This window comes from Arvicanthis niloticus, chromosome 1, assembly GCF_011762505.2.
Source record: "Arvicanthis niloticus isolate mArvNil1 chromosome 1, mArvNil1.pat.X, whole genome shotgun sequence".
NCBI lineage: Eukaryota > Metazoa > Chordata > Mammalia > Rodentia > Muridae > Arvicanthis > Arvicanthis niloticus.
Window position 1 is genome coordinate 108,844,243 of NC_047658.1, and position 14,930 is coordinate 108,859,172.

General features: G+C 52.9%; 1 protein-coding gene across 1 annotated transcript; it reads right to left on the reverse strand.

Moving 5' to 3' along the window:
- Positions 1 to 1,345: 1,345 nt before the first annotated feature.
- On the reverse strand, positions 1,346 to 12,612 carry Ctsd (cathepsin D). Its single transcript, XM_034498973.1, has 9 exons — positions 12,423 to 12,612; positions 10,159 to 10,318; positions 8,271 to 8,394; positions 7,539 to 7,657; positions 5,753 to 5,979; positions 2,855 to 2,977; positions 2,449 to 2,593; positions 2,259 to 2,357; positions 1,346 to 2,172 (listed from the first exon to the last, which is right to left on the reverse strand). The coding sequence occupies exons 1-9, from the start codon at positions 12,488 to 12,490 to the stop codon at positions 2,005 to 2,007; spliced, it is 1,233 nt and encodes a 410-aa protein (XP_034354864.1). The 5' UTR covers positions 12,491 to 12,612; the 3' UTR covers positions 1,346 to 2,004.
- Between the last annotated feature and the right edge of the window lie 2,318 nt (positions 12,613 to 14,930).

Here is a 14,930-nt window from a genome sequence, read left to right on the forward strand (position 1 = left end):
GTACAGGGTTCTACATCAATCTTCCCTACCCCTGCCTGCAGCCAGGGTCCCACTTCTTCCCAGGGCCTGAAGGCTGATATGAAGGTCATTCAGTTAAGAGGCTGAATCCAGGGTCCTCCCCAGGGCATCCCTGGGCGGCGGTGGAAGCAGCAGCCCCAGCATGCAGGCCTGGCAGTGCTGCTCAGCCTCAGGCCCGCAGGGGAGGGAGGAGCTGTGTCTCCAGCTTTGGTGTACAAGCCTTTGATAACACTAGTCTCCAGAAGCCCTGCCAGGCCCTGTGGGACTCCTTGCTCAGATTTCAAACAGAGAACACTGGGTACACATTTACTGACCTTCTGGCAACCCTTGGTGAACATTCTCCAGAACTAGCCTAACAGGGCTCGGCTATGGGACATATCCCTCCAAAACCCTCCTACTGAAACAATGACAGCCACTGCCCAGCAGGCAAAGAGTGCCAGGATAACTCCAAAAGGTGACAAAGGTCACACTTCCTTATATCCTGCACCTGCTAGTGTAGGGAAGCGGCTCTAAGACTCCAGAGCTGATTCCAAAAGGAATCTCTGCCCTACCAGTAAGGACTCACCATCTCCTACTCTATTTAAAACCCTGCTGGTTGCTTTCAGTGTTGTATTTGAATCTGTGTTCGCCCACTTCTTCCCCTGAAACTCAACCTTCATACCAATGCTTGCAGAACAACTGCAGTCCATGAACAGGGAGTCTGACCTCTGAACTCAGAGACCTCAGTCAGGCAGGCAGGCTCCAGCACTGGCTTGACTCAAAAAAGCAGAAGATGGTTTCTTGGGCCTGGCAGAGGCCCAGGCAGGGAGACTGCCCAGGGTACCCAGAACCAGCAGATGGCTTTTCTGATCCAGGTCTAAAAGACTTGAGTGTTGAAAAGGAAATGTATGGAACCCAAGATTCCCATTAAGGCTTATTCCATTTCTTCTGGGAATAGGCTGCTTCCCTGGCAAAGCACAGCAGGTGCTGGCCTGGCCACCTCTGAAAATGATTCAATACAGGACCTAACCCAGAATTCTAGGCCTGCTCCATGGCCTCCACCCAAGGCCACATCCGGCCTCTGACTACTGCCTGAGGTCTCAGAACCTGCCAGTTCTAGTCCAGACTCATCTTGCCCACAAGGCCAGATAGTAACCCAGAGCCTCAGGAGTCCCCTGTGTTCACTGGCCTGGTGCTGAAAGCCAAGCCTGAGCTCACCATTGCCCCACCCCCCAGCAGTCAGCTTGTCCCTGAATTAGCCCTCAGTAGCACTGGGTTCCCCTGGTCTAGCTAGCTCCATCCCCACGGTCCCAATGCAGAAACAGTACAGAGCACACCAACAACAGAGAAAGAGGCCCAAAAAACTTTATTTGTATCTCAACTTTGGCTCCCAGATGCCTAGCCCAGGATGAGGGCAGCAGAGGCCAGCCAAAAACCAGTCAGCCACTCTACCTCTACCCCAGGCTGAGGCATGCCTTCCCAGGGGGGTGGGGTCAGGCCCTATGTAACCTCCCCAGGTTCATAGTTTTGCTCCTGTCCTCTTGCTCCTTCCCGCTCACCTTTGGGCCTTGGCTAGGCCAAAGATAGTGGGGCAGTAATGCTTGGTGCCATCCCCAGGCTGAGTGAGGAGTCTGGGTTAGACTATGCAGGTTTCTGGGAGGGATCCTAAGACCCATTTGCCTATTTCAGAGTGCTGCCCACTCAGCAAAGGACAGCAGGACAAGACAATCCATCTCAGCAGCTACCAAACCATTAGGGGCCTTTGAAAGCAGCCCTGTGTACTGGGTGGGTCTTGGCCTCCTTCAGACAGGCAGAGAGCTGCAATCTGAACCCAGGGACAGGAACCACAGAACAGAACAGCTGGACCAGCTCCAGCCAGGACTCCAAAGGGCCCAGCAACACTAGGCGAGTGTGAGTATGTGTGAGTGAAGGAGGTGGAGGGATGGGGCTGGCTGGCTTCCTCTACTGGACTCTGATCCTGTTCCCTGACAGTGGAGAAGGAGCAAGTTAGAGTACGGCAGCCTTGGCAAAGCCGACCCTATTGTTGTCTCTGTCAAACACAGTGTAGAAGGATCCAATGAAGACATCGCCCAGGATCCAGAGCGGCCCACTGGGAGGGGGTATGTCCATCCCCATGAAGCCACTCAGGCAGAGTGTCTGCTTACCCTGTATTACCTGTAAGGCCAGAATGGTCACATGTGATCTCATGGTACCCATTTCACTCAAGGTGTCCCAGATTCACACTGCCCACACCTACTCACTTTGAGTATATACTTGTCTGGGTGTAGTTCGTAGTTTTTGCCTCCTAGCTTCAGGTTGATAATGGGCAGGCTGGACACCTTCTCACAAGGGACCATATACTAAGAAACACAAGAGAGAACATGGTATTGAAGGTATGGCCTCGGGAACCCTCTCTGCCTGCTGGCCAGCCCACATAGGCCTCTGGCTTACCTCGCCCTGCATAAGAGCCACTGCCCCAATGGCCTTCTGCAGCTCCTTCACCTCATCCACAGGCCCCACCATAAGAGATGTCCCTGTGTCCACAATAGCCTCGCAGCCTCCTTTGCACAGGGTCAGCCCACTGCCCACCTCCAACCTGTGGGGCAAAGATATATCAGTCACCTTACCCTGTCACAAGTGAGTATGGGGTATAGCTTGTCTAGACCCTGCTGTGGAGACTGCTTTTTTTTTTTTTTTTTTTTTTTTTTTTTTTTCAAGACCAACCAACTTATTCAGGACCCTGAATGGTCAAGGGTTACAAAATGAGAGTCAAATGGCTAAGTAGGGACCCGGGTTTTCCTCCCGCACATCTCCCGTACATAACACTCCCAGCCCCCAGCCAACACCCATGACTCACTGGTCCATGTGCACCTGCCAGTAGGCCTTTCGAGTAACGTTCAGGTAGGACAGCTCCCCATGGTAGTACTTGGAGTCAGTGCCACCAAGCATTAGTTCTCCTCCGGGTTGCCCAGTTGGGTCCCTGGGAGGAAGGAAGTAAGTGGTCAGTCTCTAGCCACTAGTTCAGAAGGGTCAGCAAAGGGCCAGAAATCAGAAGGAAGGGGGTTAAGTGGGGCAAGCAAGGAGAGCTCCCCTGAGGAAGGACTGGGGGAACTGTAAGGATAGATAGACCTGCTCCGAAAGGAATGCCCTTAGCCTCAGTTATCCCATTCTGAGTGTGAGCAGCATGAAGGATGACTCCGTATCTTATGTACACAAGCAAATCCCCACCTCCCAGCACGCTGGGAGAACTGAGCTGATAAACCACAACCAAACTGAGACTATCGGATCCTAGCTCACAGACTGCGGCTTATCAGTCACACCAGATGTGACAACCCCCTCACCTGGGATTACAAAGGAACAACCTAAGGCGGAAATGCAACAAACCTACTGACAAACCTCATCCACAAAGAACCCTTGGTTCCGGCCCCAGGCTGTAGGCCCAAACAGATTCTCCTGCCTTTGAACTCAGTGCACTTCCAAAGTGACCCTGAAAAGGCTCTGTCACCAAAAACCTACAACTGACATTTCTGTGTCTGTGACTGACTTCTTAGGTGGTTCTGCTGCCGTTGAACATCCTTGGGCCTACAGGTAGAGGCTTACAGCCCAGTCCTACATGAGCTGCTGGGTACAGCTGGCCCCTTCTCTTCAGGATGCTGGCTAGGGGTTTTCAGGGTCAGCCATTGTTAGCCAAGGCCAAGGCTGAGAGTCAGGCTGGAGCTGAAGGACAGGGATGCTCTCTGCCTGGCAAAACCCAAGGCAGGCTTCTAAGAGGGAGCCAGGGCCATGGTCCTGAGAAGCTGAACTGGCTTCAGCCACAGACATAGCATTTGCTATCGCTCTGTTTCTTCTCCAAACCCTACTCTCAACTCCCCTACTTCTAGTCTCATGACAATGCCCACAGTATCCTTAAACAGCACACAGGAAGTGTGGTCTATAGCTACAACAGTCAATGTTCTTAAGCAACCAGCAAGTAAGTATAAGCCTGCCACCTCTAACCCGAGGGGCCTGGGGAATGTGAGTGTCACATCGGCTAGGCATCATCCTGGGGCACAGTTACCCAAAGTTGAAGGAAAGCTTTCATCTCAGGAGCTGCCATCCTGCCAGGCCTTTATAACCAGCTCTGCATCTTCCTCCTGGCCATGGATCCCTGAGCCTCGTCCTGTTCTCTTGCCCCAGTCTCCACCTTGGCCTGACTTTGGCTTGTCACCACCTCTGCAATCCCAGGTGGAAACACCACAGGTACTGGCCCTGTTTCGCCTCTCCTCGCCCACGGTCCACCCACACTACCTCACCACAGAGCCATAGCCCCTTAGCCCCTCACTCTTCTGGTTTCACACCTGCCTACTTAGCAGCCACACCTCTGGGTCACCAGCCTGGAACCCAGCTAGCAGAGTAAGTGCCCTGGGGCCCAGGCTGTAGCTACCCTACCACATCCTTTCCTAGTTGCTGAGCTGGGAGACGGGGGAGGGCGGGTTCCTCCTAGAAGACAGGCTCCAGCAAGGGAGGATGGTTATCCTGAGATCCTAGAACAGAGCCTTGAGACTTAAGAGACAAGTGATATTTGTGGGCCAGTTGCCCCTAAGGCACCATGGTACTGGGAAAAGACAAGAGGTTTCCAGGCTTCAACCTGGCCAACTTGTTTTTGTTTTCTGAGACAGTGTCTCTTGATGTCTCTGGCTGTCCTCGAACTCACAGAAATCCTCCTGCTTCTGCCTCTTGAGTGCCGGGATTAAAGGCATGTGCTGCTACAACCAGCCTGGATAACTTCTGGGTACCCACCTACTCTAGGAAGCAGAGCCCAGAAGTCAATGGCCTTGTCTATTCTTCCATGCCCCTGCTTCTAGGGAGCCACTTTGCCCAGAGCTGAGCTGGGTAGTTACCATTTAAACAAGAGAAAAGCAAACCTAGAAGATTCTGGGCTGGCACGGGGCCAGTAACCCTCAATAAGGGGATAGGGTTCAGGCCTAGAAACAGAGCATGGAATAGGCATTTGGAGATTATCCTTCCTAGACACATAAGTAAGTCAGCCCAGAAAAGTGGGGTATGGTCAGCAGCAGCAACTTAGAGCAGGCCACCTACTTACACCTCACCCACATCCAGAAGCTAAACCCAGAAAGTGAGGAGCCCCATATACCCAGCTGCCCATCTTGTGAAGTTGGACAGGCCTGCAGGGGGCAAGAAACTGATGAATGCTGGAGGCTCTTTGCAAAGGTGTATGTAGTGTGTGTGTGTGTGTGTGTGTGTGTGTGTGTGTGTGTGTGTGTGTGTGTTTGTGTGTGTACATGGGAGCAGGGTGTCATTTGTACTGTAGAGAGGATCTCTGATAACAGAAAGGTTCCCTAATCTCTCAGGGAGAGACACCCCCTTCCTCCAAAGCCACTCTCAATGTATAACCCAGGGTTCTCAGTCTTCCTGAGTGTGTTCCGACTCTACCCTAGGGAAGGTTCCTGGACCCTGTCACAGATCAAAGCTTGTACTCACGTCTCTCCTAACAACCAGCAGCCCAAGCAGAAACCACATCTGCTCTCACCAGTGCCTAGATCCCAGCAGCTGAGATTCTGACCCAGCCAAACAGCATCTTCTGGCTGAAGTCCTTGGCACATGGCTTTCTCTCCCAAACAAGTAACAGTAACTAACTCCTGCTTAGCAGATACCCTTAGGTCTGATGCCATCTATAGGTCTTAAGTCCCATCTATATCCTTGGCCCTGGAGCTGAGATCAAGGGAGGGTGAGAACCATGCCTTTCCTGCTGCACCTGTTCAGGTAGAAGGCAAAGACGTTCTTTTCCACCAGCTTCTGTTGCATCAGGTTGTCAAAGACAGGAAGCACATTGTTAACAGAGATACGAGGGTAGCCCATGCCCAAGATGCCATCAAACTTGGCTGCGATGAATACGAGTCCAGGCTGCTTGGTTGCTTCCCCAAAGATCTGTTTCTGCACCTTGATACCTCCTGCGTTTGGCTTCACAGACTTACATGGAACCTGAAAGCCAGAACACATATGTCACAGCCGATATTCCCCCCTCAGGACAGTCAAAACGGCAGATTGTGGACAGAAGTGTTTGACACAGCCACACAGCTGAAGGCAAGGACCTGGTGTTCCTCTCTGAGGCACTTATGAGAACTTTGTGTTAACCAGACACAAGGAACAGGAGATGCTCCCACTGCCTCAGCTCCCACTGTGCCTATACCCTTCCTCATCTAGATCCACCAGGACAGTATAGTTCTTGCTCTTGGACTTGGGGACAAGCCACTGAGCCTGCAGCCTGAGCAGCTGGGTAACCCACAACAACTGTCACTCCCTCTGCCTACCATCAGCCTGCCCCACCAAGCTGAGGCTGCAGATAGAACCAGAGCAGGAAGTGGAAAGAGCTGCTGCTTAGGACATGTCAGAAGACAGTAACATGTTAGGCTAACATCCTGTGCACTGAGGGGCCCCTGAGTACCACAAGGAACCCTCCATAGACAGGGAAAAGGCAGCGCTCTATCTCACAGGTACAGGATATCACCACCCAGACAAAGGCCAGGCAAGCAGGATGCTAGCTGGACTCCTAGCCACAACCAATAAGGTCCAGTTGACAGGATTTGCAGCTTCCGGCACCATCCTGGCAAGACTGATCTCTGGTCTCTGCAGCCCTGCTGTTCTAATGCTAACCCAGGAGTGAATGGCCTCTCCTTTGAAGAAGGCTCAAACTACAAGATCTCCCTACAAAGAGCCCAGTCTAGACACTCTCCCTCCTGGCTCCTTCACATTACTTGTTTCAACACAAACAGGGTTTTCCAACCCATCTCAGTCACAACAAGCTTCAGGATCTATCCCCAGGTCTGGCCCCTTGGCCCAGATCTTCCTCAGCCCTTCCTTAAGAGAGTATGAGTGGTGGGGGCACACATTTTTAATCCCTGTACTTGAGAGGCAGAAGCAGGCAGAGTTCTCTGAGTTTGAGGCCAGCTTGGTCTACAGAGCCATTTCCAGGACAGCCAGGACCACACAGAGAAATCTTGTTTTGAAAAAAAAAAAAAAAAAAAAAAAAAAAAAAAAAAAAGACACTCTGCTGGCACCTCATCTAAAGCATCCAGCACAGTACTCCCAGGCTAGTGTCCCCACCAGCAGACCAGCAGCAGATCTGCTCATGGCTCACTAAGCAGGCTAGGCTGCGTCAGCACCCACTTAGGGTGGTAGTCCCCACTAGCTGACACTCCATATCCCAACTCTGACCCTTCCACTCTCTCTGCCAACCCTGAGAACTCTTGACTGTCCCTCCAGTTTACATGCATTAAGGCTGCCCACTCCCGTGCCCTTCCCATTTGCTTCCTCACCACTTGGCATGCTCCAGGGCCTTTGTTCGAATAGCATCCTAATGGTCTAACCTCAGCTCTCAATCACCCAACACTACTAAAGTCATCCAAATCAGCAGCCATCTTAGGTGGTTAGAGTTGAGCTAGGGACACCATGCCCTCTCTCCTCAGCTGTAGTTGCTCACAAGATGAACCCCTTGCCATGATGGGGCCTCTGGGCTCCAAGGACAGGCCCTAGGAACTCACCGACACAGTGTCCTGGCTCAGGTACCCAGAGAGGCTACCTGAGCCATAGTGGATGTCGAAGTTTGTGCCATTCTTCACATAGGTGCTGGACTTGCCACTGTTGTACTTGTGGTGGACCCCTGCAGGGGAACAGACCTGCCTGTTAGTCTAACTGCCTCCCTGGGGTGCTGTGGAGTCAGCAGCTCAGGCTACCTCTCCAGTGTGGCCTATGGCCATGACCTATGCTCACACACAGAGGACCCCCGGACCATAGGCTATTTATACAAAGCCTTGGCCTTCCCTTACAGATTACCCAGCCCTCAGCTTGCTCTATCCTTCATCAGCAGGGTCCCCAGCTTCTACACCAAGGCTGCAGATGACAAGACCTGGTAAGTGGGTACTTCAGGGCAGAAGCGAAGAGCTTTGATATACTGGACAGGTAGGAAAACACAGTCCAGGAGGAGGTCTATATCCAGGTACCAGAAAATGGCAAGCCCAACCTCCCTCCCACAGCCTCAACTATATTCAACTCTCTTTTAAACTGGACTTCAAAGAGATGAGGCTAGAACCCAACTCTCCAGAGAGAGGGAAGTAAATATTAGCTGCTCACAGATCCTCGCAGTAGGGCCTCTGTCACCCTGATTGTTTCAAAGGCCACTGAGCATGGCTGAGAGTCTAAGATAGCAGAGCTAGAGCACCCCAGAGCCAGGTATCTTAAAGGGTCCCAGGAGAGAGGATAGCAGGGAGACTCACAGCAGGCTACGTTAAATATGTTGCAATGAATGGATGGGACCCACAGGTTAGAAGAGCCAGTATCAAAGACGACTGTGAAACACTGTGGAGGGGTTCCGATGCCGATCTCACCATAGTACTGGGCCTAGGGAAGAAATAATGTTTGTTAAGGTGAGAGGAGGTACCTGAGAGGGCTCTGGCTGTATAGGAAACCAGGTCTGAAAGGCCCAGGTTGAGGGAGGGGAGTGTCCTGCAGCCCAGGCCTCAGCTAGCACAGGTATTTCCAACTACTAGACCCTAAACGGGGAGAGGGACTCCCAAAGAATAGATTGTAAAAGAGTAGGCCTGAGACCCAGTACTGAACTCCAGGACTCTGGGCCCCTTTACCTACTGTACTATGGGGCTGGGGAAGAACTGGGCCGATGGAAGGTGGGGCTAGTGGTCAGGCGACAGGCCTGGCTCTCCACAAACCCAGCCACGGATACAGCTAGCCAGGAAGGCCCCTCTGCTGTTTGAGAGTGTCACACCTGACTAAAGGCCTTAATTCCCGCCTGCCCCTGCTCCACACACCTTAGACTGGAGACTGTCCTGTGGAACAAATGAGAGGGGGCACCATGGGGGCAACAGTACTTGGTCACTGCATCAGAGCAGAGAAACCTGGCCTTGGTTTCCCTTTTATTCACACAAAGAGCAGAGTCCACTAGGGCTGCCAACTCCAGGGGCTAGGCAAGCACAAACTGAGGGCAAGCCCAGTTGTTACCTAGTGGCTGTGGGTCACTCATATTCTCCCGGCCCAAGAAGGAGCCTGAGGCACTGGTGGACACAAGACCCAGGGTCCAATCCCATTTAATAACAGAGAGCATCACAAAACCCAAGAGAAGTAACTGTGTGTGGAGACTGAGGGTGATGGGGGTAGAATTACTCAGCAAACTGTACTTTGCATGTGTGAGAGCGTGTGTGTGAGCATGTCTAGGAAATAGCTGGCTAGACCCAGACAGACTTTCCATCTTCCTCAGGCAGTCACAAGCCTGGGTCTCATGCTTCCTGGCACTGCCACAGCTCGGGTCAGACAAGACAGAAGGCACTGCCAATTTAGCCCAGTGGGCCACAAAGCCCAGAGCTGCATAGTCATCCTTGGTTTATAAGACTCGGGGGACAGGGACATAAAAGATGCCAGGCTCTGCCAAGAACCTTCCACAGAGCTGGGACCAGCTCACCATGTGACTTTCAGAATGTTTCTCCTTGGGGCCTATATTCTCTTCAAGGAGAGTGGGCCAGACCTGTAACTATTCGGCAGGTCGAGATAGGAAGATTGCAGGTTCGAGGCTAGCTTGGGCAATTATCTCAAAAATAAGAAAAAGGGGCGGGTACAGAGTACTAGTGGTAGACCTTGCCTAATATGTACAAGGCCCTAGTCTGTTCACTGCCCAGAGAAAGGGGGAAGGGAGGTGCTAAAAAGCCTGGGGGGGTGGCTGATCTTGGGGAAAATGGCTAAGGAGATCACAAGCCTCCCATAGGACATGTACAGAGGGAGGCACCAGCAAGTTAGAAGACCTATAGAGACCCAGTAACTGCTCTCCCAGGCTCCCACAACTCAGCCCTGGGGCAGGCTCAGGCCAGACTGGGTTTGATTCTAGGCTGCTCTGTCATCATGGGACAGTCCTAAGGATGAGACTCAACCCCAAGAGTAGCTGAACTGAGAAGTCTATGCAGGCCCATCCATGCAGAGCAAGGACTCTAGGATGGCAGGAATGAGGGGCTGTGAAGCAAGGAATGGTGTGGCTGAACCCAGAAGGCCGCCCCACTGGGAAGGTACTCCTTCCATGAAGAACTGGCTACTGAGCCCAGGAAGTTAGCCCCTCCCACATTCACCCCTCAAAGCAAGACCTCAAAATACAACTCTACTCACATCCAGGTAGTTTTTGAGTAACTCTGACACTGGCTCCTTGGTCTCAGGAGATGACTGCATGGAGTACTTGGTTATGGGGCCTTTAAGGATCAGGTCTTCCACAGAGCCGGCCGCCTCAGTCATAGTCCGACGGACAGATGTGAACTTGTGCAGAGGGATTCTGTCAAGATGGATAGAGGTATGTTAGCGCCCAGCTTTGACTGCTCTGTTCTCCAACCTCCCACACCAGGATACTCCATGCTGGGCCATAGTAACCCTCTTAGTACAAAACGACTGCCAGCCAGGCATGTACCTCAGTGCCTCTAGCAAATTGTGTCCAATTAAATATCTCCAAATGGCCACCACATGTAACAAACTCCTGCCCCCAAGCCACAGGGCCACTAAATCAGCTAAGACCGCAGACTCCTCAGTTCAGTCACAGAAGCTCACTCCTCATGTCCAAGGATAGGCTAGTGTGCCCACCCCTTTCCCTCACCAACCACATCCCAGTCAGGTGGTTCTCAGTCACTCCGGATTGAAATAAAGAGAACACACTGGGCCCCAGCTCTTGCTCTCATCTGCCTACTCTAGTCTTCCCTGGGTTACTGGCAAGTAGGTTCTGTTTAGGGTGTGGCCAGGCACTTGTTCCTGGTGCCCTGGTGAACCTAATCCTACACCAGGAGGCGGAGGAGGAGGAGGAGGAGGAGGAGGAGGAGGAGGAGAACAGGTGCATGCAAAGCAAGGTGCATATGGAACTCAGGGGTTAAGCCACCGAACCTGGCCCCTAGCCACATCCTTTCCTACCTGGACTCTACAAACAGGAGCCCCACCAACCACCCCCACCAGCTTGCAGTGACGGTATCATCCTGGATACTCCCTGGAGGTTCTTCCCCTAACCATCCAGGAGATTTCAATACCAACTCCCCATGCTCTCTCCCTAGCTGTCCCTGCACAAGATCTAGCAACTCTCATCCAAGAAACCTACACATTGTACCACACACCAACTCAAGACCCACCCACATATGCTTCCTGTGGCCCTGATGCAGGCAACTAAAGAGGGGATTCCACCATCAGTTAGCAGAGGGAGAGGGGTCCTCCCCTGTCCTCCAGGTCACCTCTCCACCCTCAGTTTGCTCCTGTTCCCAAGGAGAGCTGGCCTGAGTCTATAATCACTTGATGAAACTTCTCTGCCCAGGGATTTGTATCCAAGGTCACAACTGACCTTTCCTGGCATGTTCAGTGCATTCTCCTGAAAGATAGGATTCTTGCCTAAGAGTAGTGGGCTGGAAGAGGCAGGCTTCTAGCCTGGGACTTGGGGGAGGCACACACACACCACAAAGGTCAGGAAACATGCCAACAAGCCTAAGAGTGTGGCTTTGTTTCTGGTGTCTAGTCCCAGGGATCCTGGAGTTCCCTGTACCACTACCAACAACACCTCTCCCCAGAGAAGGGAAGCCTGAGGGTAGGGCAGGCAAGGCCAGGGCAGGATCAAGCCTAGGCCACTCCCCACAATGGCTCCACTGAGGCTACCCACCCGCAGCTTGCAGCCTACAGGGTGTGCTCCTTCCCACCCAACCCTGGTGCCCAGCCGGCTGGGCAAGCTGTGCTCCAGCAGTCTATGGCCTCTTCCACCTGCCACGATCACAGAATAGGAAAACACACGGGCTACCACAAAGGCCTCATCCAACACAAAGGCCGAGTCCACAGGCCTGAGAAGGGCCTGGTCCCCAGTGGGGCAGACCTCAGCCCCAAGGTATTGGAACTGGGCCACTCCATACCTTCTCTCTCTGGGACTTGTGCAACTCAGGAAGGAGGAGGAGAGATTCCCCACCCAGGACAGGGGGTACATCTTTGAGTAAACTTCTAAAACTATGCACCAGTGCACAGCTGTCAAACAGGGACCCTTAAAAGGAAAGGCCTGCCCAGGTTCTGGGGGGACAAGGGCCTACTAGTTCTTCTGACTTCCACATCTGGGTTGGTGCTCAACAGAATCTTACCCATGGGGCAGCACTGCTCCTCAGAAGCCCCTCCTCCTCCCCCCGCCACACAGGGGAGGTTGGAGCCAGACCCACTTGTGACCACCCTACTATCCCCTCCTGTTTAGCCATAGGAGTCATAGGAGTGAGGGGGGCAGGAGACCCCTGCGTTTTGAATCTCTCGCCCCATAGTCTGTGGGACCCTGAGGAAGGCTGCACTAGGTGTACAGGTGCATTCTAGCACCGGCCGGAGCACGCGGGACTCCAGGTGACGCGGCCCGCATCTCCGGACCTAGAGCCGGTCCTCACCTGATAAGCGCGGAGGCGGACGTAGCCAGGAGGCCGAGAATGAGCAGCAAGACGCCGGAGGTCTGCATGGTCGCGGCGGCCCGAAGAGAGCAAAGCTTATTGCCAGAGGTCGCCGGCTTATAGGCAGGATGACGGCGCAGTCCCGCGGAGTCAGCTGATCCGCTTGTTTGCCCCTCAACGAGTCACGTGAGACGCGGGCAAGGGGCGGGGCGACCCGGACCCGCCTCCAACACTGCCCGGGCGCAGGCGTGCCCTATTCCAGGCCCACGCACGGCGCTCGAGAACGCGCCCGCCGACTTTCCCGGGACCAGAGAATGCCTGGGTGTAGATCACGTGGGGAAGGAAAACCGGGCAGTCCCGGAAGCATCTACTGGGGCGGACCCCACCCTCAGCTTCGTCCCTCCTTGATCTGTCTTTTTGCATAATTGGGTTTCCCACTACCAGGATGTGATCTTTGTCTGGTTGGGCTCTGACCCTTAAACCCAAACCCTTTCTCTCTCAGCTGTTTCTCCTTGAGAGTTTCCCAGGAGCCTCTCTGGACTCTTGGGCCAGCAAACTCCATCCTCTTCAAAGCTCTACTACCTACTCATCTCCCCGGAGCTATACCCTTTTTTCTTAAACTAGAACATCTAGCCTGCAAATCCATAATGTAGCAATGTTGATTACAGGCCTAGTCCTGGACCATGCATCTAATGATACAGGGAGTCAGGATCTGTGTGAGCTTGCAGAGAAGGGAGTGGAGGGGAGTGCACACTGAGAAGAGGCCAGGGTTGCAATCGCCCCTTGGATCTTTACTACTTCACTCTTTAATGCCCTGCTTGATGTCAGTAAATGAATTGAGAGCTGTTTGAGAGAGGCAGAGTCCATCATGGGGAGCTCACAGTCCCAGAGAGGCATTTAAGGGGAATGTCCTCTCTGAGAGGTGGTGTCCAAACAAGGACAGGAACACAGAGGAGCCTTGCCAGGGTCTGATCCAGGAAGCTCTTTTGGACATGCTCTGCCTGTTCTGAGGAGGTAGACGCCTCTTAGTCCACTCTACAGATAGACACATGAGCTGTTCTGGTTCCCCAGGTTCAAGGCTTCAATTCTCATCTGTTGAGCACTTGACCTCTGCCAAGGCTGTCCACTCAGGGTTAGTGTTAATGGCCACAAGTGGGTGACCATAGCCTGGACCCTGCCTCTGCAGTCAGCACTCCACACATTGCATAAAGCTTGTGTATGGGGGCAAGAGCTGCCCTAAGATCTTGGAATCTGACCCTCTACTCTTTTTGGATCTAAGACTATTCTTTGGTAACCCAAGAGACAGGGTCTGGCCCTGGAGTTGTCATTTGCTTCTTAGGGCTGCTATCTAGAGATGACTGCTGGACCATGGGTGGGCAATGTAAAAGGTCCTCTGGGGCACCATGCTGGGCCTCCCAGATAGTGTTGTAGGGTGCTCAGGTGCCAACAGAGACATCTGTGAGATGGCCAGGCTGCTTAAAGTAAGGAGCAGTGTGTGTCAGCCTAACTAGAGCCAGGACATCGCCGTCAGCTCCACTCATGTGTGGCTTGTACAAGCCACAGGGTAAGAGGCTGACAAGGACCCCCAGAGACTTTCTACCATCCATTTTCTGCAAAGAACTCTAGCTGCTTCTGTCCCTGGGCTCCCCATACCTGGCACTTCATAGGAGTCCTACAGTCTGTATGAGTGAATGCCTGGATGTACCCAGTCCTGGACCTGAGGGCTCAAAGATGGAAGCTCAGGTGTGTGTCTTCTGATCCCCTCTCACCTGACGGAGCTCAAGGATGGGCCACAGCTTCTAGAATTTCTGATTCCCCACCACCACCACCACCATACTAGCGTGTATCTTCCCTCTCTTCCTGCCTCAGGCCTTCAGGCTCTCTGCACCTGCTAGGCTGACTAAAGACCTGTTTGCACAAGGCTTGCCTTTTATATTCTCCATCCAGTAAAATGTCAGCGTCTTCAGGCCCTGCAATTCTGTTGTTAGTCATCCACCTTCAGTCCAGGGATTCACTTAGCAGGGCTCACTTTTCGACCCTTGCCAACTGTACCATATATTGACCCTGGTGGATTTAGAGGGGCCCATTGACTTATGACAGAGCAGAGGGGTTTCTTGGGGTTCCAGGTGCACCAGGCCAGAACAGCTGCACTCAACAGGGACACAGGTCTTACCTGGTACACAGCCTGAAGGGAATGAGGAGGCAGGTGGGAAAAGCCAGCCTAGATATCCAGCCTGGGTACCTACAGCACATGGAGCTGCCTCCAGAAAAAGGAGTGCCCCTAAGTTTTCCTTAAAATCTAGGCCCTCAGGTTGGGGAGCTCCCTAGCATCTTTCCCACCCCAAGTTTCTCCTATACATTTGACAATAGGTCTAGCTATGATGGAAGGGCAGGAAGGGGAGCAGACCTGTGCAGCACCCTCTGTGTAACATTTCCTTCTCAATGAAACATTCATTGCTTAGAGACCATCCCCAGCCTTGGCTCTGAGGTGAGATAGCTCAGGCCCAA

Bases quoted from the DNA above. Each gene is read 5' to 3' on its own strand.
- Ctsd (XM_034498973.1), bottom strand. From the start codon at position 12,490: ATGCAGACCTCCGGCGTCTTGCTGCTCATTCTCGGCCTCCTGGCTACG. The intron at 8,395-10,158 runs GTGAGTAGAGTT...TTTCTTCCCTAG, and splicing joins TACTCAAAAACTACCTGGAT to GCCCAGTACTATGGTGAGAT. The intron at 2,594-2,854 runs GTGAGTCATGGG...TTTGCCCCACAG, and splicing joins TGGCAGGTGCACATGGACCA to GTTGGAGGTGGGCAGTGGGC.